At 44.5% G+C, this 22,760-nt stretch overlaps 2 protein-coding genes and 1 pseudogene across 3 annotated transcripts; all 3 read left to right on the top strand.

The window, feature by feature from the left end:
* Positions 1 to 209: 209 nt before the first annotated feature.
* LOC307228374 (trace amine-associated receptor 13c-like) lies at positions 210 to 1,176 on the top strand (annotated as a pseudogene). The gene has a single exon. The product of its transcript is annotated as a trace amine-associated receptor 13c-like (transcript).
* A 5,451-nt stretch (positions 1,177 to 6,627) lies between these two features.
* On the top strand, positions 6,628 to 7,599 carry LOC307228372 (trace amine-associated receptor 13c-like; the record flags this gene model as incomplete). Its single annotated transcript, XM_079998010.1, has 1 exon — positions 6,628 to 7,599. One exon carries the CDS (start codon positions 6,628 to 6,630, stop codon positions 7,597 to 7,599), a length of 972 nt encoding a protein of 323 aa, XP_079854136.1.
* Positions 7,600 to 16,714: 9,115 nt separating this feature from the next.
* Positions 16,715 to 17,686, top strand: LOC307228371 (trace amine-associated receptor 13c-like; the record flags this gene model as incomplete). The annotated part of the gene is made up of 1 exon (XM_079998009.1): positions 16,715 to 17,686. One exon carries the CDS (start codon positions 16,715 to 16,717, stop codon positions 17,684 to 17,686), a length of 972 nt encoding a protein of 323 aa, XP_079854135.1.
* Between the last annotated feature and the right edge of the window lie 5,074 nt (positions 17,687 to 22,760).

The raw sequence follows: 22,760 nt of genomic DNA, 5'->3' as shown, positions 1-22,760 counted from the left end.
TAAAAATCCTGTTTTTCTTGGTTGAGCAGAAATAATAAATATTGCTTTGAAATGTAGTCGGTCTGCAATACGTGCAGATAGTTGACAGCTATTGTACTTGTACTTTGTTACTTTCCATCACTAATGAGGGTATCTGATCATCCTAAAGTTAGGTTTTGTTGCATCATTGTGGCGACGGCACCTTTGAGGCTTCTGACATCCCTCTGATCATGGAGAGACAGGAGCTCTGCTTTCCTCAACTTCTTAACAGCTCGTGTCAAAGACCAGTCCGCCCTCACTCTGAAGTCGTTTTCTTCTACACTCTGCTGTTCTCCATTTTTCTGCTCACTGTGGCTCTCAACCTGCTGGTGGTGATTTCCATCTCCCACTTCAAGCAGCTCCACACTCCCATCAACCTGCTGCTGCTCTCCCTGGCCATCTCAGACCTGCTTGTGGGTCTTCTGGTGATTCCGGCGGGATCCATCCACTATGTGGCTGCTGGAACACCTCATGTGTGCTCTGACCTGCATCAAAAGTTTCATTCTGACGTCGGCCTCCGTGGGAAACATGGTCCTAATATCTATTTGCCGCTATGTAGCCATCTGTTATCCTCTGCACTACCCTACCAAAATAACTAAGAAAATAGTAAAAAGCTCCATTTGTCTGTGCTGGGCCGCTTCCATTCGCTACAACGGTATTATAATGAAGGGGCATCTTCAGCAGCCGAACAAGCACAACAGGTGCTATGGAGAGTGTGTGGTGGTGATTGACTATGTCACTGGAGCGGTTGACCTGGTGTTTACCTTTATCGGCCCCTGTGTGTTAATTGTAATTCTATACATGAGAGTGTTTGTAGTGGCTGTGTCCCAGGCACGCGCTATGAAATCTCACATTACAACTGTTGTGCCTGGCACGTTAACTGCGAAGAAATCAGAACGAAAAGCAGCTAGAACTCTAGGTATTGTCATCATGGTGTTTTTAATGTGCTTCTGTCCATATTACTACCCTTCTCTTGCAGGACAGGACATGTCAACCAACACCTTGTCTTGGGCTATTGTGACCGGGCTGTTGTACTTCAATTCCTGTTTGAATCCACTGATTTACGTTTTATTCTATCCCTGGTTTAGAAGAGCCATTAAGTTAATTGTGACCCTTCGGATACTGGAGCATGGCTCCTGTGAGTTGAAGATATTCTAGCAGCACAACACACAGGGAACATTTGAAGGGAAACGGTTTCACATTCTATGGCGATTTTGAGTGAAACATGAGACAACGTTGAAATGGATAGAGATAGGATTAGCAAATTTCATGATACGTAACACCATAACATATAATCCAATGTTGTGGTATCACTGTACCCTATGTCATGGATGTTTCTATTTCAGATCACTGTTGCATTTTCTTTGACGTGTCTGCTCTTCCTGTACAACAGAGGGGTACCCGAACAATTAAAAAACGTATCATTCACAATAATACCATTGAAATCTTTAAGAGAATTGTAAATGAGTTACCGCTGTTCAAGGCATCATCAACTGAGGATCCTGTGAACAACTTCAACTCCAAAATACAAAATATCATTGATAAGATTGCACCTGTAAAAATTAAAAACATAGAAAAACAAAATGCCCCCTGGAGAAATGGAGCAGTTATTAGGCAGCTTAAGAGAGAGTGTCGCCAGGCAGAATGAAAATGAAAGACAAATCTTCAGCTTCATCATGATATTTACAAGGATAGACTCAATCGATCATTAAACCACTCCTGAAGAAGAGCAATCTTGATGCAACAGTTATTGCCAACTACAGGCCCATTTCCAACCTGCCATTCCTCAGCAAAATACTTGAAAAAACAGTTTACCTTCAGCTAAACAACTATCTAACCTCAAACAGCCTTTTAGATACCTATCAATCTGGCTTTTGACCTCACCATTGCACAGAAACAGCACTTATTAAAGTTCTGAATGAACTACACATAAACACTGATGCAAAAAAACTATCTGTTCTTCTGCTCCTGGATCTCAGTGCTGCCTTTGATACTGTTGACCATCAGATTTTATAAGCGAGATTACAAAAATGTGTTGGCCTATCTGGCCCGGTTCTAAATTGGTTCAAAACCTACCTACAGGACAGGCAGTTCTTCGTGTCCATTGGAGATTTTGTGTCAAACAAAGTGGATATTGTATGTGGAGTGCCCCAAGGTTCGACTTTGGGACCATTATTGCTTAGCCTCTATATGCTTCCACTGGCACATATAGTAAAGAAACAATATATATTACCATAATTATGCAGAAGATTCACAACTGTACATATCCCTATCTCCTGATGACCTACTTCCCATACACTCCCTCACTCAGTGTATTAATGATATCAATACATGGATGTCAAAGAACTTTTTACAACTGAACAAAGACAAAACAGAAATACTCATCTTTGGTGCAAAGGCTCAAAGACAGAAAATTGCAGCTAATCTTAGTTCCCTGTCCCTGGAGAGCAAGACTGAAGCCAAAAATCTGGGTGAAATTATAGACGGCAATCTAAATTTTAGGAGCTATATAAATCAAATCACAAAATCAGCCTTCTACCATCTAAAAAACATTTCAAAAGTAAGAGGCTTCCTGTCAAAAGCAGACTCCCAAAAATTAATCCATGCATTCATAACGAGTAGATTGGACTACTGTAATGGCCTATTCACCGGCCTCCCAAAATCAGCTGTGCAGAGGCTACAGTTAATCCAAAATGCGGCTGCACGCGTTCTCACTGGGACAAAAAAGTTTGAACATGTCACACCTGTTCTTAGATCTCTACATTGGCTCCCCGTCAAACCGCCCGTGGAGCGGGCGGCTCGGGCGGGGTGTCGGTCTGTCACCGTGGGGCCATGATCCGGGCCCGCGGTCCGTGCCTTGCGCCCGTGGCCTGGGTTCTGTGCCGGCGGCTGCGTCTTCTGCCTGCGCCCGGGGGTTGGTAGTATGTGTGCGCCCCTGGGGCGCAGGGCCTCCTCGTTCTCCCTGGGACTTGGTCATGCTCCTCGCGCTGGGTGCGGGAATTGCTCCACGGCCCTCTGGCTTCTCTGGGGGCCTGGGGTCTTCCGTGGCCGCAGGGCGGGGTACCCGGGGATCTCCTGCAGCCGGAGGTTGTCCGCGGGGCCGTGGAGTCCGGGGGGCTTCGGAGCCCCTTGCGCTGCCTGGAGGCGCCGCAACATAATACCGACCTTCTACACCAGTACCAATGGGGATAAGTCATGTACACTCACCGGTGGACATCTTACACACACGCACACCCACTCACTCACGCACGCACGCACGCACACATGCACACATGCACCCCTGCTTGGAGTGCACCCCAGCAACCGGGGGTGCTTTCCCCTCCTTTCCTTCCTTATTTACTGCCATAACTTTGACAGGAAGAGGTCACGGGACCGGTTGTAGTTCGAGTTTTCCTGGACCTAACTGGACCTAAATTCAGTTTTTTAATACATGTTGTCATCCAATGTTCATGTTTTTGTGAAAATGTTGTTTGTTTCTATGTTTATTTGTCTCACCGTGGTGATTCTCCCCCTCTTGGAGCAGTGATCAGTTGTTATAGATCCAAACATGATGAATAGTTCTCCAAAGAGGGGGGTTGGTGGTGGCTCTCCATAACCAAAACTGTGCTCTTGTCATTCTACAGGTCGTCCACAGGACAGAGTTATTGCAGCAGTTCTTGATGATTTAAGAATTAATAAAGAGTTGCATTGCAGGTGAAGAACTTGAACTCCTCTTGCAGACTAACTCTGTCCTTTTGTTGTTGTTTCTGTGGCTGTTGTTGCTGCTGTTGTTGTTTTCTGTTTCTGTTGCTGCCACTGTGGTTGGAGTCACTTTTATTGTTGTCTTTGTTGTTGCTTTTGTTGTTGCTGTTGTTTCAGGGGTATTCTTTTGTAATGACCGGCTGACAACTACATTCTCTCTTACTTTCTTGTATTTCTTTGTAAAGCACATTGTGTTGCCCTGTTATGAAATGCCCTCTATAAATAAAGTGTGACTTGACTTGACTTGACTTCACCACACAGGTTTGTGGAAGCACAACATGCCTCAATCAAAGTAGAACCTGAGTATAAACAGCTGTTGATGCTCATCAGGAGTTTAATCTCTACTCACCCAGACAGTAGATGGTGTAGACGTAGGGAAAGGCCAACACCAGGAGTGGTCGTCTCTAAAATCGTAGAGCAAGCCGAATAAAAGCTCTGATTCCATTTTAGGTTTAGTTCAGAAAATAAGGAAATTATAAAGAGTTCATTAATTTTCCAGCAATATGACACATAAATGACTTAGTCCACAAATATATGCTTAACGACTGCGATTTTAACAAGGACATTCTCAGTAGCTATTTAAGTAATAGATTCACAATTGTTATGGTGTAAAAAAAATCAATGAACTCAGTATCCTTAAACTTTTCTTTATACAGGATTTTAAAATGTCTGCTTTTCCATTGACAATTTGCATTTAACAAATACACAAAAACCAAGAAGATAGACAAAGAGAACAATATTGTCCAATATATTGATGCACTTCTTTCAGTTTTTTTTATTTTTTATTTTTTTTACCTGTGCTGTCAGCATGCTGGGCATACAACACAGAATATTTGTATGCCATTGCATCTAGGACAGAGTTAGTCTGCAAGTGGAGATTAAGTTCTCAACCTGCAATGCAACTCTTTATTTAGTCTTAAATCATCAAGAGCTGCTGCAATAACTCTGTCGTGTGGACGACCTGTAGGATGACAAGAGCACAGTTTTTGGTTATAGAGAACCACCACCAACCCCCCTCTTTGGAGAACTATTTATCATGTTTGGGTCTATAAACAACTGATCACTACTCCAAGAGGGGGAATCACCACAGTGAGACAAATAAACATAGAAACAAACAACATTTACACAAAAACATAAACATTGGACAACAACATGTACAACAACAGGCCTCTTCCTGTCATAGTTATGGCAGTAAATGAGGGAGGAAAGGAGAGGAATGCAACTAGGAGGGTGCTGGGGTGCACTCCAAGCAGGTGTGGTGGTGTGCATGTGTGTGTGTGATGGGACCACCTGTATATGTGTGTGTGTGTGTGTGTGTGTGTGCAAGGTGTCCACTGGTAAGTGGACACCTTGTATACAAGGTGTATAAGGTTGGTGTAAAGTCGTGGCGCCTCCAAGCAGCGGGAAGGACCCCAAAGCTCCCCCGAGCTCCGCAGCCGCGTAGACACCCTACGGCTGCAAGAAAGCCCCGAGCACCTTGTCCTGTGGCCACAGAAGACCCCCAGGCCTCCAGAGAAGCCGGGGGACCGTGGAACAACCCCCTACCCCCGACCCCGAGGAGCATAACCCAGTACCAGGGAGCACGAGGAGACCCCGCACCCCAGGGGCACACACATACAACCCACCCCCATCGCTCATCGCAGAGGTTCACCGCTGTTATCAACGGGGGTACTACCGTTTACCTTTGAGGGGGCACAGCAGAAACGATATTTGGCTTTTGTTTATTCTGTCAAGGCTGGACATGTTCAATAGATGATTTAATCATGATATCATTTCAATATCCTTCATTTTTTGAATAAAACAATTGGTTTATATTTACATCCACAGTATCATCATAATTTTTCATCATCTTCTATGCTAAAACCCTCAATAAATTGATCTAAAATATTCAGATTAGTCATGTTTAATTAAAGGCTTATGAATGTCCCATTATAACTCCATTACAGCAATAACTAACTTAAACAGGCAGTATAACCAATTCGGTAACTGTTGTCAAGCCTGTTACTGGGGTGTCAGCCCTGTTAGTGAATAATATTCTAATATAAATTAAAAAATGAAAAGACAAATGTAAAGTCAACTAATTTTATATGTTAAGTAAAAGAGACCAGTAATACACTCAAATAAATGTGGGTATTATTATTTTGTTTCCATAACTTTTTTTAAACAGAAGATGCTTGTGAAAGTGTCAATTGTAAATGTTACAATATTTATCCGTGTAAAAAAGTTAACTCCTTTATATTGTCACTTTACAAGCACAGTAAGTGTAACAACGGGGGTTCTATCATTCATAGTATATCAGATTTGTTGTAAATATGGATTTAAAACCTTATCAAACAGTAATTGATATGTTGGTGACAGGGTTGACTAAACACACATATGCATGTTGATTATATCTGGGGAAAAAAACATTTTTCTGAGAGGTAAGAATCGACTTCATCCAAAAAGGGGCTTAAAGACTCTTAAAACAGTACTTTAAAAATCAGACATTCAGAATGGGAAATAGCACGTTTTCATGTAATGACCCATATGTATAAAAATCCTGTTTTTCTTAGTTGAGCAGAAATAATAAATGTTTGCTTTGAAATGTAGTCGGCCAACTATATGTGCAGATACTTGACCAGTATTGAACTTGTACAACTTGGCATCTGATCATCCTTAAGTTAGGTTTTGTTGCATCATTATGGAGACGGGGGATTAGGAAAGAAATTGAGGGTCACATAATTCAAAGGGTGACGAGGAAATAACAGAGGGGAGGGAACTGGTGAGGAAAAGATAAATGAAATGAACAAATCATTGTTTGGCCAGAGAGAGATTCTCTTCTTCGGAGTTGTCTCCTCCACCTTTGAGGCTTCTGACATCCCTCTGATCATGGAGAGACAGGAGCTCTGCTTTCCTCAACTTCTTAACAGCTCGTGTCGAAGACCAGTCCGCCCTCACTCTGAAGTCGTTTTCTTCTACACTCTGCTGTTCTCCATTGTTCTGCTCACTGTGGCTCTGAACCTGCTGGTTGTGATTTCCATCTCCCACTTCAAGCAGCTCCACACTCCCACCAACCTGCTGCTGCTCTCCCTGGCCATCTCAGACCTGCTCGTGGGTCTTCTGGTGATGCCAGTGCGATCCATCCACTCCATTGTGACGTGCTGGCTGCTGGGACACCTCATGTGTGCTTTGTCTGGAATCGGAGGTTTCATGTTGACATCCGCCTCTGTGGGAAACATGGTCCTAATATCTGTTGACCGCTATGCAGCCATCTGCTGTCCTCTGCACTACTCTACCAAAATAACTAAGAAAAGAGTAAAATGCTCCATTTGTCTGTGCTGGGCCTCTTCCATTCTCTACAACGGTATTATTTTGAAGGGACATCTTCAGCAGCCGAACAAGCACAACAGGTGCTATGGAGAGTGTGTGGTGGTGATTGACTATGTCTCTGGAGCGGTTGACCTGGTGTTTACCTTTATCGGCCCCTGTGTGTTAATTGTAATTCTATACATGAGAGTGTTTGTAGTGGCTGTGTCCCAGGCACGCGCTATGCAATCTCACATTACAACTGTTGTGCCTGGCAGGGCGAAGAAATCAGAAAGAAAAGCAGCTAGAACTCTAGGTATTGTCATCATGGTGTTTTTAATGTGCTTCTGTCCATATTACTACCCTTCTCTTGCAGGACAGGACATATCAAACAACACCTTGTCTTGGGCTATTGTGTCCTGGCTGTTGTACTTCAATTCCTGTTTGAATCCACTGATTTACGCTTTATTCTATCCCTGGTTTAGAAGAGCCATTAAGTTAATTGTAACCCTTCGGATACTGGAGCATGGCTCCTGTGAGTTGAAGATATTCTAGCAGCACAACACACAGGGAACATTTGAAGGGAAACTGGTTCACATTCTACGGCAGTTTTGAGTGAAACATGAGACAAATTTGAAATGGATAGAGATAGGATTAGCAAATTGCATGATATGTAACATCATAAAACATAATACAATGTTGTGGTTAATGACAACCACTCACATTTATACTTGAACCTAAATAAATTGAGAAAATTATACATAATGGGTTCAGGGCAGGATGAATCTTCCCAGTAATGCATTGTTTGTTTGCTGATACAGTTGTATTTTCGAGGATAGCCATTGTTGGTTCAGTGAAGATATTATATCCTGGATGTCGGTTCAGTTTTTGGAGAGAAGAAGTTCTAGTTCTGTGTTGCTTATAACAAGAATTGCCTTATTATATGAAGAATTGCAGATAATGAAGTTGAGGCCTTGGGAAGCAATGCTATCGTGTGACTTGACACCTGACGGGAATATATTTGATCAATTAGTAATTCATTCATTCATTTCAACTTGTGAGGAGCAATGAGACAGACAGAGAGACAGACCGATCGATCGATCGATAGATGGATAAGATATTTTATTTATCCCCAGAAGGAAACTGCAGTTGTTTTTATACAGACAGAATACATTTCAGTGCTTTTTGTGTGTTGTGTGTTGTGTTGTTTTTTCCCTGTGTACCTGTTGCAGAAAATCTATTGTGACTGGATATACAGAGAAATGACTCTTGTCAGAATATAACATTTTTATTGTGCTGTAATATTATTAAAAAAAAGACATGTCTAACAAATTAGTTTGTCTGAATTAAAATATTTCACAGGACATAAAATGCAATCGTAATGGACCAGAAATTCATCCTCCTTTGGTAAAGCAAAAGATAATCTCTACATTGCAAATGATAGGTGGGCGGAGCAAAATGCAGCAAGATACAGTAAAGGGAGCAATTGTAAATTATATGTTAAATATAAAATGCTATGACAATTTACAAGGTTGTCTTATTTTATATTTATTTATTGTAACAACTACTTCTGTAACATGCATTTTATTTTTCCTAAATAAATTAGTTACATTTGGAATCACATCTTCAAACCGAGAGGCCATTCTTTATCTTCATCACCCATCTGAATTTTTAGAATTTCTCCATAAATTTCTCCTAAAATGTGATCAGATGTTCATCTAATTACTCAAAATTGAACCCAAATAAACAAATTACACAAAACATTATACATTTTCTTGAGCAAAGTGATACATCATCAAATATCTTAGCTTATGTGAGTATTTTGCATTCACTCAAGGGGATGATTAGTCACAAGTTTCAATCAATGGGATGACAATCAAGAGTGAATTTGAGGGACCCTGCCATATTTAAAAAAAAAAAAAAATCACAGATCAAACAACATGTCTCAACCAAGTAGAACTTATGTGTAAACAGCTGTTGATGCTCATCAGGAGTTTGAGCTCTACTCACCCAGACAGTAGATGGTGTAGAAGTAGGGAAAGGCCAACACCAGGAGTGGTCGTCCCTAAAATCATAGAGCAAGCCGTACAAAAGCTCTGATCGCATTTTAGGTAAAATTCAGAAATTTTGGGAATTATAAAGAGTTTCCAGCATACTCTTTATAACACATAAATGACTCTTACGCAAACTTTTGCTTGACGATTGCAATTTGAACATGGACATTCTTAACAGTTATTCTAGAAATAGATTCACAATTGTTATGGTGTAAAAAAAAAAAAATGTAACAAATACACAAAAAGCAAGAAGATAGATAAAGATAGCATTTTCCAAAATATTGATGCACTTCTTTCAGTTGGGTTTAAATAGCTGATCCTGTGCTAGTTAATAATTTTTTATTCATAAACAAATTATTATTTGTCAAGCACATCCAACTATAAATGAAGGAATCTGTATGTGTATGTATTTTTTGGGGCTCGACAGATGATTCTCTGAACATGCACAAAAGTAACAAAATTGTGTTTTTTATTTTTTTTGTATGAAATTATTTTTCACAAAATAAAAATACTTTTTCAGAAATAATTCTCTCAGTTAAATTATTCAGAAGATGCACAATGAATACCTTTTCAATAGGATTCACTTTTCCATGAGAGAAAAAGAGAGAGACAAGGCGCCTGTGTCAGCCCCACTAAGGGAAAAGGAAAGACACTTTGCTGACATCAAAGCTGCTGCTACTGACTCTCTGCGCAGCATGCATAGGAATAAATGTCAAAATGATGGAAATGTATTCAATTTACAAGTTTCAATTGGTCAAAATGTGGGACTGTCCCACACAAAATTGGTATGTTTGGTAACCCATCACGCGATATGGACGATGATGGGGCTAAAAGTTACATAAAAGCTCATGAAATATAATGTTAAATACATCAAAAACCATAGCCCACAAATTATATTTTTCACAGAACAAATCAAGATTCAAGATTCAAGAGGTTTATTCGGTTCAGTTCTTATGGTTTGCGGGAAGAAACTTCGTCTCAGTCTCTCTGTTCCCACTGTGCGACTGTGGAGGCGCTTGCCTGACCACAGCAGCTGGAACAGTTCGTTGTTGCCACCCTCTGCAGGGGCCGCCTGTCCTGAGAATTACTGTTCCCAAACCAGGCAGTGATGTTTCCTGTCAGGATGCTCTCCACTGCTCCACAGTAGAAGGACTTGAGGATCCTCAACGAGACCCGGAATTTCCTCAGCTGCCTGAGGTGGTGAAGACGCTGCCTCGCCTTTCTCACCAGAGTGTCTGTTTGTAAAGTCAATGTTAAAACCTCTGTGATGTGGACTCCCAGGTACTTCAAGCTGCTCACCCTGTCGAGAGAAGTCCCATTAATCACCAAGGGCGCGTGCGTCCTCGGTTGTAATCCACGCCTAAAGTCCAAATCAGCTCTTTAGTTTTGCTGACGTTCAGGTGGAGGCTGTTGTCCTGGCACCAGAGCGACAGGTCAGTCACCTCCTCGCGGTTGGCCTTCTCATCGCCGTCGATGATCAGGCCCACAACGTCGGTGTCGTCAGCAAACTTGATGATGGTGTTGGAGCTGGACCTGGCCACACAGTCATGTGTGTACGGGGAGTACAGTTGGGGGCTGAGGACTTAGCCCTGGGGGGATCCTGTGTTCAGAGTGAGGGAGCTGGACATTGTGCTTCCCCACTAGGGGCGACCTGAGAGGAAGTCCAGGGTCCAGGCACACAGCGGAGTGTTCAGTCCGAGCTCCTTCTGCTTGACAGCCAGTCTGGTGGGGACTATGGTATTGAAAGCTGAACTATAATCGATGAACAGCAATCTCACATCGGCCCCCTTCCGGCCATCCAGGTTCGGAGAGTGGTGTGCAGTGCCTGGGAAACTGCGCTATCCATTGATCTGTTCTGCTGGTACGCAAACTGCAACGGGTCCAAGGTGCGGGGAAGGAGGCAAAGATATAATACTTAATCTGCCTCTCAAAATACTTCATGACCACTGAGGTGAGGGCCACGTAGTCATTCAGGCAGGCAGGAGAGGTGATCTTCGGGACAGGAACGACGGTGGACCTCTTGAAGCAGGACGGGACCACTGATTCAGCCAGGGAGATGTTGAATATTTTATTGAACACCGGGGCTACCTGGTTAGCACGGGTCGTCAGTGCTCGCCCAGATATGCCATCTGGACCCGCAGCTTTTCTGGTGTTCACCCGCATCAGAGCCCTCCTGACGTCACCCTCAGACACTGAGAGTGCGCGCTCATCCCCAGCGGTGTAACTCTAATTAGCGGTGTAACAAAAACCACCACTAACATGACACGAATGGCAATGATTTTATTGAAATTCTAATCACTTGGGGTGCCAACTACTTAGAGGTTTGTACGCGTACTTCACTATGCTGTTGTCGAACATCGGCAAGTCCGAACGACGGGGTCTTTCTTTTTAAGGGGTTGCCAGCCAAAAAGTTAGAGAACTCCTGATCGATCTAATATAATATATATAGACATTTAGACATTTTAGACAATTAGCAGACGCTTTTATCCAAAGCGACTTACAATTATTCAAACACCGATGGACCCAGCCATCAGGAGCAATTAGGGGTTAAGTGTCTTGCTCAAGGACACTACAGCATGCTAGCAGGAGGAGCCTGGGAGCAAACCAGCGACTAGATGACTAGATGACCAGCTCTACCATCCCCTTTATAATAGCTACCATCCCCCATACAATCCTGTACAGTGAAGGTGCAGCCACAATAGGATATTATATATAGACAATGTATGTGTATTTGGCGTTGTCGCGGTTTTACGTACATAATGTGTTTTCTATGTGTATATGTACGTGCCTTTGTTGTATCCTCCAAATTCTAAGACAGGGAGACTTGTGACATCATAAATAGATCACACCGTGCTTCCTAGTTCCTGCAGCTAGAGGGCTTTCTGTGTAGTTCCACTGATATGTTTACATGTGTTTCCATCATAACTGGATTTCTCTGCCACACGCAGACTAGGGGGTCGTGGTTAAGCCACATCTGCAGGAGACAGGGCTGGCTTGGCTCTAGTGGTGGTGCAGCTTTTTCCAGGTCTGCGCAAACAGCCTCTTCGGCACTGATTGGTCGGATCCAGCTGGGCGAGTCTTCTTGTTGTTCTATGTTTCAGTGGGGAGCGGAGGCGCAGGATGCGGCAACGACGGCGGTCTGGAACTCAGCCACTAAAAAACAAACTCTGCTCATGCCTTTTATTTGATGTTCCTGTGTTTCCAGCGATCCTTTCTGTTACCCATTTGAGTAAACTCCTCGACATGTTGGCGCTCCACTGCCCAAATGACTCGGTCTCCCTCCCTAGACCTGTACATGTGGGTAGAGCCACCCACAAGTGGTGTACTCGGCAGGATACGGGAGGGACAGGGTGCCAGAGGGTATGCGCCCAGGGGCCAATCCGCTGGCTGTGGGAGCATCACGCAGTACTGGAGGACAAGCGCGACTTCCTCTGCTATCAGCTAGAACGCGTCCTCTCCAGAACGCGTTCTAAAAGGGACTGAGCGGACCCGCTGCGAACAGGCGCGACGTGTAGCTTGTCCACCGCCGCAAACCAGGAGCCAGCTGGGAGACCAGCCCCGAGCCCGGCCCCACCTGGGCTTCGACCTTCCATTTGCCCCGGAGGAGAATCCCCAGGGGCCGTCTGCCCCCAGGACCTACTCGGGATTGGCTGGGTCCTCTGCCCGTCCCGTCACCCCGGGGGAGGACCGCAGAGGGACCGCTACGTCTAGCCCCAGGACCCAGGCCCCAGGATTAGCTGGCTCCTCAGCCAGTCGCTGTGCCCCTATGAGGACCTCCAGAGACCTGCTGCTTCCACTCCCAGGACCCTTGCGGGAGTGGCCGGGACCGGCCTTGCCCAACAACTTGGAGGAGGGCGGCTGGGGCTCCCCCTTGCTCTTTTGTGCTGCGGGACCCACTAACAGCTGCTTCAACGCCGGTAAGAGTACAAGGGGGTATCATAGGGTAAAGGCTTTTGTTACCTGTCGCACTTCCACATTTTGGGTATGGATTGGCCAGGGTTTGACATGTGAATGAAGGAGGCTAGGGGAGTGCACTCACCGTTGGTAGAGAGGTGTGAGTGTTGCACTGCATGTGCCAACGCTGATGGGTCGTTAGTGGTTGCTGCGGGATAAGGAGCGGAGGAGTCCCATCTGGAGTCTTCCCCAGTCCCAGTGATCCCTTCCATGGACGATTTTCCACTGGAGCCGTTGCTGGAAGATACCCTTTGTGATGCCTTTGAGAGGGTAGTTTAAATCTGCATGTTGATGCGCCCAGACGCAGCCCTCACTCACCTATTTTTGTCGCTGATTAGGGACAGGTTGTATCGCGTGAACCATGACACTCAGTCGGGAGAGGAAATAACCCAGTTGTTGGTGCCACGAAATGCTCTTCCAGGCGGCTCACCACATAACCAGATCGCGGGACACCTCGGACATGATAAAACTCTGCAGCGGATAATGGCCTGGTTCTATTGGCCAGACATTTGTGCAAATTAAATGGTGCGCCGTTTGTTCTACGTACAAATTAGTCAATCCTCTGGCTCCACCAACTGCACTGTTGAGGTCTTTTTCCCTCGTCGAGGCGCCGCTTGAAAGACTGTCAACCTCATCAGGCCGTTAGACCGCAGTGCTCGCTGGCATTGTTGTGTGTTAGTGATGGATCGATTATGCAACCCAGTACCCCGAAGCAGTGCCCCTGCGCAGTATTACGGCCAAAAGTGTGGCCCATCCCCTGTTTCAGGTCATCTCCCGAGTTGGGATTCGAAAGGAAATCCTGATCGACCAGGGCACTTCCGTTATGTTGTGTATGTAACCTACATGCCATTTAGACAGTCTGTGTAAATAGGTAATTTTTGTCTTTAAGAGCTGTGCACGACAGTAACACAGTTTACGGTGTTGCGTTTACGACTGGAAAAGCATTGGTTGGGCTACATGTGGTTCAGGTGAGGCGAGACCCCATGAGAAGCTGTCCGAGAGTCTTATGGCCAGCGCTAAAAAGCTCCGGTGCTCGACGCCATCATTAAATCAGACTTTGCTTTAATTATATTTCTACTAGGTGAGCATTCATGCTTTAACACTGGTACTTGTTTAAGTGTTTTATGTGTTTACAGACCCTTAAGAATTTATATTGTTTGTAGTTTAAAATTGCCAATCGTTTTTAGCTAACTATCTAGCTAGCTAATTGGTATAGCTAAGGGTTTAGCTACTAGATGATGGCTACATAATGTTTACAAAGGTGTATTATCCAAACGGTTTATGCACAATTTAAGCTATATTTTCTTATAGGGTTTATGTGTATTAGGCAGATGAATGTTTGAGGTTCACATAGTAATGAGTTGTAATGTATGTGCTCTACTATAAAGTATGGAAGTTGTATTAATGTAATTACATTAATATAATGATGGTAAGGATTCAATAATTTTGAGGTTTAGTTTTATGTTTAGTCTCTACGAGTTTTATTCCATATTTGTTAAGTCAAATTGTTCTGATACAGTATATGAGGCTACATATGGTTCAGGTGCCCAGTGGGTTGAGGACCTGTTGGCGTGCCATCCTGCGCATTCCATTTGAGGACAGCAGGGTCCAAGTATTTGTACTGCGTCTTTATCTTTTATGAGAGCTCTCTTATAATTTATTTTATTTTATTTTATTTTATTTTATTTTATTTTATTTATATGGTTGGCCTACGAATGTCTCTTGGTAAACACATTCCTGTAAAATTTCTGTTTCCTTCTGGAACAGCTCTACTGGGGAGCAGTGAGAGAAAGAGGTTTATTAAGGACTGAAATATTTTGTTTTCAATAGAATGCAACATTGTGTAAGTTTCCTTTTTATTTTTTTTTGTTTCATGTACAATTCAACCAAAAGATATACTTCAGTTCTCACTTAAATATTGAACAAATAGATAGTATACAGCTATCAGCTCTGTAAATAAATTCTCAATGTTTTGGTACAAGTTACTATTGTTGTAATTTGTTTCTGCAGTACCAGGTTACAAGTACACTGTCATGATCTCCGCCTTCTTCTACTTCCCCTCCCTCTCCTTACCTGTCCCATTAGTCCAACTCCATTCACCTGCGCACACAGCTGTTCCAGATCTGCAATCTAACCACTATATATGCTTCTCTCACCAGTCACCCTTTGCCAGATTGTCTTCGATGCTTGCACCACACTCTCCAGCGTTCTCCGGATTGATTCCCTGCTACCGACTCTGCCTCGCTCCGACCACGTACCCTGCCTGCCCCCCCGCCTGTCTTCTGTCTGCACTCATCGTTATCGAACCTGCCTGTCCCCGAAGACGTATCCTGCCTGCCCCCTGCCTGTCTTCCGTCTGCTCTACAAATAAAAGACATTACCAAATATCCCTGCCTGTCTTTGTGCTGCAATTGGGTCCTATCCACACCCGTTACAGGGGGGGGTTCCACTGTTGTTTGTCACTGCATTCCACGAATGTTCGTTCAGTAGATTGTTGACAGGAAAGTTGTTCCGCTGTCGCTCATCTCAGAGGTTCACCGCTGTTTTCTACGGGGTACTGCTGTTTATGTTTGAGGGGGCACAGCAGAAGCAATATTAGGCCTTTGTTTCTTCATTTCAATATCCTTCATGTTTTGAAAAAAACAATTGGTTAATATTTACATCCGCAGTATCATTTCATTTAGTCATGTTGAATTAAAGGCTTTTGAATGTCCCATTATAACTCCATTACAACAATAACTAACTGAAACAGGCAGTATAACCAATACAGTAACTGTTGTCAACCCTGTTAGTGAGGTTTCAGCCCTGTTAGTGAATAATATTTTAATATAACTTAAAAAATGAAAACAAATGTAAAAACTCATTTTTTATGTTACGTAAAAGAGACCAGTAATCCACTCAAATAAATGTGGGTATTATTTTGTTTCAATTACTTTTTTTTAAACAAGATGCTGTGAAAGTGTCAATTGTAAATTAACATATTTATCCGTGTAAAAAAGTAAACTCCTCTATATTCTCACTATAAATCCACTTAGTGTAATAACGGGGATTTCATCTTTCAATGTGTAGCAGATTTGTTGTAAATATGGATTTAAAACCTTATCAAACAGTAATTGATATGTTGGTGACAGGGTTGACTAAACATACATATGCATGTTGATAATTAGGGAAAAAAAAAAAAAAAAGCCTGAGATGGCGGCACATTTTTCTGAGAGGTAAGAATCTGCTTCATTCAAAAAATTGCTTAAAGACTCTCAAAAGAGTACTTTAAAAATCAGACATTAAAAATGGGAAATGGCACGTTTTCGTGTAATGACCCATATGTATAAAAATTCTGTTTTTCTTAGTTGAGCAAGAATAATAAATGTTTACTTTGAAATGTAGTCGGCCTACTATACATGGAGATACTTGACCAGTATTGTACTTGCACAACTTGGCATCTGATCATCCTTAAGTTAGGTTTTGTTGCATCACTGTGGAGACGGGGGATTAGGAAAGAGATTGAGGGTCACGTGATTCAAAGGGTGACGAGGAAATAACAGAGGGGAGGGAACTGGTGAGGAAAATATAAATTAAATGCACAAAGCATTGTTTGGCCAGAGAGAGATTCTCTTTGGAGTTGTCTCTCCTCCACCATTGAGGCTTCTGACATCCCTCTGATCATGGAGAGACAGGAGCTCTGCTTTCCTCAACTTCTTAACAGCTCGTGTCGAAGACCAGTCCGCCCTCACTCTGAAGTCATTTTCTTCTACACTCTGCTGTTCTCCATTGCTCTGCTCACTGTGGCTCTCAACCTGCTGGTTGTGATTTCCATCTCCCACTTCAAGCAGCTCCACACTCCCACCAACCTGCTGCTGCTCTCCCTGGCCATCTCAGACCTCCTCGTGGGTCTTCTGGTGATGCCTGTGGGATCCATCCACTACATAGAGATGTGCTGGCTGCTGGGACAACTCATGTGTGCTTTGTCTGGAATCGGAGGTTTCATGTTGACGTCGGCCTCTGTGGGAAACATGGTCCTAATATCTGTTGACCGCTATGTAGCCATCTGCTATCCTCTGCACTACTCTACCAAAATAACTAAGAAAAGAGTAAAATGCTCCATTTGTCTGTGCTGGGCCTCTTCCATTCTCTACAACGGTATTATTTTGAAGGGACATCTTCAGCAGCCGAACAAGCGCAACAGGTGCTATGGAGAGTGTGTGGTGGTGACTGACTATGTCCCCGGAGCGGTTGACCTGGTGTTTACCTTTATCGGCCCCTGTGTGTTAATTGTAATTCTGTACATGAGAGTGTTTGTAGTGGCTGTGTCCCAGGCACGCGCTATGCAATCTCACATTACAACTGTTGTGCCTGGCAGGGCGAAGAAATCAGAAAGAAAAGCAGCTAGAACTCTAGGTATTGTCATCATGGTGTTTTTAATGTGTTTCTGTCCATATTTCTACCCTTCTCTTGCAGGACAGGACATATCAACCAACACCTTGTCTTGGCCAATTGTGTCCTGGCTGTTGTACTTCAATTCCTGTTTGAATCCACTGATTTACTCTTTATTCTATCCCTGGTTTAGAAGAGCCATTAAGTTAATTGTGACCCTTCGGATACTGGATCATGGCTCCTGTGAGACAAAGATATTCTAGCAGCACAACACACAAGGAACATTTGAAGGGAAACTGTTTCACATTCTACGGCAGTTTTGAGTGAAACATGAGACAAATTTGAAATGGATAGAGATAGGATTAGCAAATTGCATGATATGTAACATCATAAAACATAATACAATGTTGTGGTTAATGACAACCACTCACATTTATTCTTGAACCGAAAGAAATTAAGAAAATTGTACATAATGGATTCAGGGCAGGATGAATCTTCTCAGTAACGCATTGTTTGTTTGCTGAAACAGTCGTATTTTCGATGATAGCCAGTGGATTGGTTGGTTCGGTGGAGCTATTTTATCCTGGATGTCGGTTCAGTTTTTTAGAGAGAAGAAGTTCTAGTTCTGTGTTGTTTATAACAGGAATTGTCTTATTTAATGAAGAATTGCAGATGATGAAGTTGAGGCCTTAGGAAGCATTGTGCTATTGTGTGACTTGAAACCTGACAGGAATATATTTGATCAATTCATTCATTCATTTAAACTAGCGAGCAGCAATTCCGAAAAGGAAACTACAGTTGTTTTTATACAGACAAAATCAATTTTAGTGCTTTTTGTGTGTTGTATGTTGTGTTGTTTTTTCCCTGTGTACCTGTTCTAGAAAATCTATTGTGAATGGATATACAGAGAAATGGCTCTTGTCAGAATATAACATTTGTATTGTGCCATAATATTATTACAAAAAAAGACATGTCTAACAAAAGAGTTTGTCTGAATTTAAATATTTCACAGGACATAAAATGCAATCGTAATGGACCAGAAATTCAACCTCCTTTGGAAAAGCAAAAGATAATCTCTATTTTGCAAATGATAGGTGGGCGGAGCAAAATGCAGCAGCATACAGTAAAGGGAGCAATTGTAAATTGTATGTAAGATATGAAATGCCATGACAATTTACAAGGTTGTTTTATTTCATATATATTTATTGTATCAACTACTTTTGTAATATTAATTTTATTTTTCCTAAATAAATGAGTTACATTTGGAATCACAGCTTCAAAACCAAGAGGCCATTCTTTATCTTCTTCGTCACCCTTCTGAATTTTTAGATTGTCTCCATAAATTTCTCCTTAAATGTGATCAGATGTTCATCTAATTACACAAAATTGACAATGAACCCAAATAAACACAAACACAAAACATTATACTTTTCACATTTTCTTGAGCAAAGTGATACAACATAAAATATCTTAAGAGTATGTCAATCTCTAGCATTCACTCATGGGGATGATTTGTCACGAGTTTCAATCAATGAGATGAAAATCAGGGATAAGTTTGTCCTTCACGTTTTGAATAAAGAGTAAATAAGAGTAAATAAAGAGTAAATAAATTGCGCTTTTATTATTTTGTTTACATAACTTTTTCTGAAAACAGAAGATGCTGTGAAAGCGTCAATTGTAAATGAGCATATTCATCCATGGAAAAAGGTAAACTCCTCTATATTCTCACTTTACAAACACACTAAGTGAAACTAGAGGGATTTTACATTTCATAGCATATCAGATTTGTTGTAAATATGGATTAAACATTATCAAACTGTAGTTTATATGTTGGTAACACACATGCATGTTGATTATATGTGGGGGAAAAAAATACATTTTTCTAAGAGGTAAGAATCTACTTCATCCAAAAAGGGGCTTAAAGACTCTTAAAGCAGTACTTTAAAAATCAGACATGTATGTACTCTATGTACTCTATCATCCTTAAGTTCATCTTCTCATATATTTGCAAGACAGGATATATCAAACAACACCTTTGTAGTATCCTGGTATTTTGCCGTCAGGTAACAGAGACCAACTCCTGGTTTGTTCACCTTTTATTAACCGTCTTCAGCAACATGTGGCGCGGCGGTAACATGCCAGGCTGGCTACCAGTACAACAACTGACAGAGCGAGCGAAGGAGCGTTTACTTAAGATAGAGTCCCTCTACTGGCGAAGTCATATAACTGCACTCTATCGCAATCTTGTCTTGGGCTATTGTGTCCTGGCTGTCGTATTCCTGTTTGAATCCACTGATTTACGCTTTATTCTATCCCTGGTTTAGAAGAGCCATTAAGTTAATTGTGACCCTTCGGGTCACATTTTTTATTAATAAACTAATTAAATTTGTCAAGCATATCCAACTATAAATTAAGGAATCTGTATGTGTATGTATTCCTTGGGGCTCGACCGATTATTTTTTTATTTTTTTTCCACTGACATGTTTACATGTGTTTCCATCATGACTGGATTTCTCCGCTGCACTTTATTTTCCCACAGGAAACCTCTTGGGCCAAAAGTTGTCGCTAAAAGTAGAATTGTTCTTAACCATGTTACTGTCAAACCTGTTAGGTTTCTAGGGAAACAGGGTTGACGAAAACTGTTATTGGCAGCCATTACGAGCCATGTGGTAAAGGTCATGACACCACATGGTGTGTGTGGCAGGCGAGGGGGTCGTGGTTCAGCCACATCTGCAGGGGACAGGGCTGGCTTGGCTGTGGCGGCGCAGCTGTTTCCGCATCTGCCCAAACAGCCTCTTCATCAATGATTGGTCGGATCCGGCTGCGAGGGTCTTCTTGCTGTTCTATGTTTCAGTGGGGAGCAGAGGCGCAGGATGCGGCAACGTCGGCGGTCTGGAGCACAACCACTAAAAACAAACTCTGCTCATGCCTTTTATTTGATGTTCCTGTGTTGCCAGTTCCGTTACCCGTAAACTACTCGCCATGTCGGCGCTCCACTGCCCGAATGACTCCGTCTCCCTCCCTAAACCTGTACATGTGGGTAGAGACGCTCACAAGTGGTGTAGTCGGCAGGATAGGAGGGACAGGGCGCCGGAGGAAAGGCGCCCAGGAGACAATCCGCTGGCTTGAGCGTCACGCAGTCCTGGAGGCCGAGCGCGACTTCCTCTGCTGTCGGCTGGAGCGCGTCCTCTCCAGCACGCGTTCCCGGAGGTGCTGTCACCGTATCATCGCCGTCTCTGGGACACACTAGCGCCACCGGGACGAGGAGTGGCTTGAGCATTCCACGATGCGTAGCTGGCCCGCTGCTACAAACCAGGAGCCAGCTGGGGGACTAGCCCCGAGGCGGCCCCAGGACCCACGTTGGCTCCGCCCTCCCGGAGTCCCGGAGGAGAATGCCCAGGGGCTGTCAGCCCCCAGGACCTACGCGGGATTGGCCGGGTCCTCAGCCCCTCACGGCACCCCTGGGGAGGAACTTTGGGGCACCATTGCGTCCGTCCCCAGGACCCACGCGGGATTAGCTGGCTCCCCAGCCAGTCCCTGTGCCCCGTGGGAGGACCTCCAGAGGCCCGCTGCGTCCACCCCTAGGGCCCTCCCGGGAGTTGCTGGGAACTCGGCCTTGCCCAACAACCTGGAGGGGGCCGGCTGGGGTTCCGCCTTGCTTTTTGGTGCCGTGGGACGCTGTCTTCCCTTACCGTGCTGTCACTTCTCTGTCTCCCATAACCTCCCAGGGCGGTGCCGCGGACCCACTTACATCTGCTCAAACACCTGGGCAGGGGTGCTGGCACTGCCGGCAACCAGACCACGTTCGACGGGACTGCCTCATGAAGGAGGTCGGACAGGTGGTTCACGTCGCTTGTCTGCCGGGCCACTCCCCCAGTCAGGGAGGGACATACAACCAACATAACGGGAAGAATACAAGGGGGTAGACATCAGGCTTTGCTGGACTCTGGCTGTTCTCAGACGATGGTCCCTGAGCGCCTGGTTCGACCTTGAGCTTTTTTAGAGGCATCACACGTGTAGATTCGGTGTGTGCAGGGGTATACTCACACCTATTCGGTGGGGTGGCTTGAAATATGTTACCAGGGGCAAAAGCATGGGGTGAAGGCTGCAGTTACCCATCGCACTTCCTGATTCTGGGTACATATTTCCCAGGGTTTGACACGTTAAGTGAGTGTTGCACGGCGCGCGGCAACGCTGAGGGGTCGTTAGTGGTTGCTGAGGGGTCAGGAGCGAAGGAGTCCCATCTGGGGTCTTCCCCAGTCCCAGTGATCCCTTCCATGGATGATTTTCCGCTGGAGCAGTCGCAGGACGATACCCTTTGCGGGGCCTTTTGTTAGGCCCACGGCCCCCCAGCGCCACTAGAGGCTGCCCTTGCCCCATCTGCAGCTCCCTACTCAAGCCCGATTGCACACACCTGGGATCAATTACCTGCACAGCATTTAGTCCCAGCTTCCTAGTCATTCCTTACCAGACCGTCAACAAGCTTTCCCGAGTTATATCACTATTGGCTCCCTTCCAAGTTCCAAGTTCCTAGTGCATATTCCTTGTTCCTAGTTTATGTCTCGTTGCCTCGTCTTCCCCTTACCTGCTTGTCTCCTCTCGTCGACCCAGTCTGTCTCTCCAAATCCACCCAGCCCGGTTTACCTGCCTGTCTCCGCTCGTCGACCAAGGCTGCCCGTCCATCTCAATCCAGCCGGGTTCCCCGTCTCTCCACCCGGATCCTGGACCCCATCTCCTGGTCATCATCATCCCTGCCCTGCCCTGCTCCATCCCTATCCAACCGGGTCCCTCCGTCCAGTTCCACCGTCCAGGCTAATAAACATCCTTTGCCTGCCTTCCGTCTCCCTGTGTCGTGCGTTTGGGTCTCTCCCAGTTCTGGTCGTGACAGTACAGTCTGGCCAGGAAAACATGGACCCAGCCGACACAGCAGGGCTCCGCCGCGCACTCCGGGACCAAGGAGTGTTGTTTGGGCAACATGACCAGGCCCTCCGGGACATCGCGGAACACCTCCGGACATCTCGGCGGCCGTCAGCAGCCTGCAGGGTCCTCCGGCCAGCTAGGACTGACACCCATCCCTCTCTCCGCACCGCTCGAGGTCAAGGGGCTGAACGGGTCACATCTGACCCAGATTACCCACCAGACAGCTCCCCTCAAACTGCTACTCTCCGGCAACCACCGTGAGTCCTTAAGGTTCTTCCTCATTGATTCCCCACTGAACCCCGTGGTTCTGGGGTACCCCTGGCTCCAGACCCACAACCCTCAGATGGACTGGCGCTCGAGCAGCGTGAGCTCCTGGAGCACACACTGTCATGCCCACTGCCTCCGCTCGGCCTCAAC

This window comes from Zeus faber, assembly GCF_960531495.2.
Source record: "Zeus faber genome assembly, chromosome: 3".
NCBI classification, from domain to species: domain Eukaryota; kingdom Metazoa; phylum Chordata; class Actinopteri; order Zeiformes; family Zeidae; genus Zeus; species Zeus faber.
The sequence above is the reverse complement of the archived record's forward strand: the minus strand, read 5'-3'. Positions and strand labels throughout refer to the sequence as shown.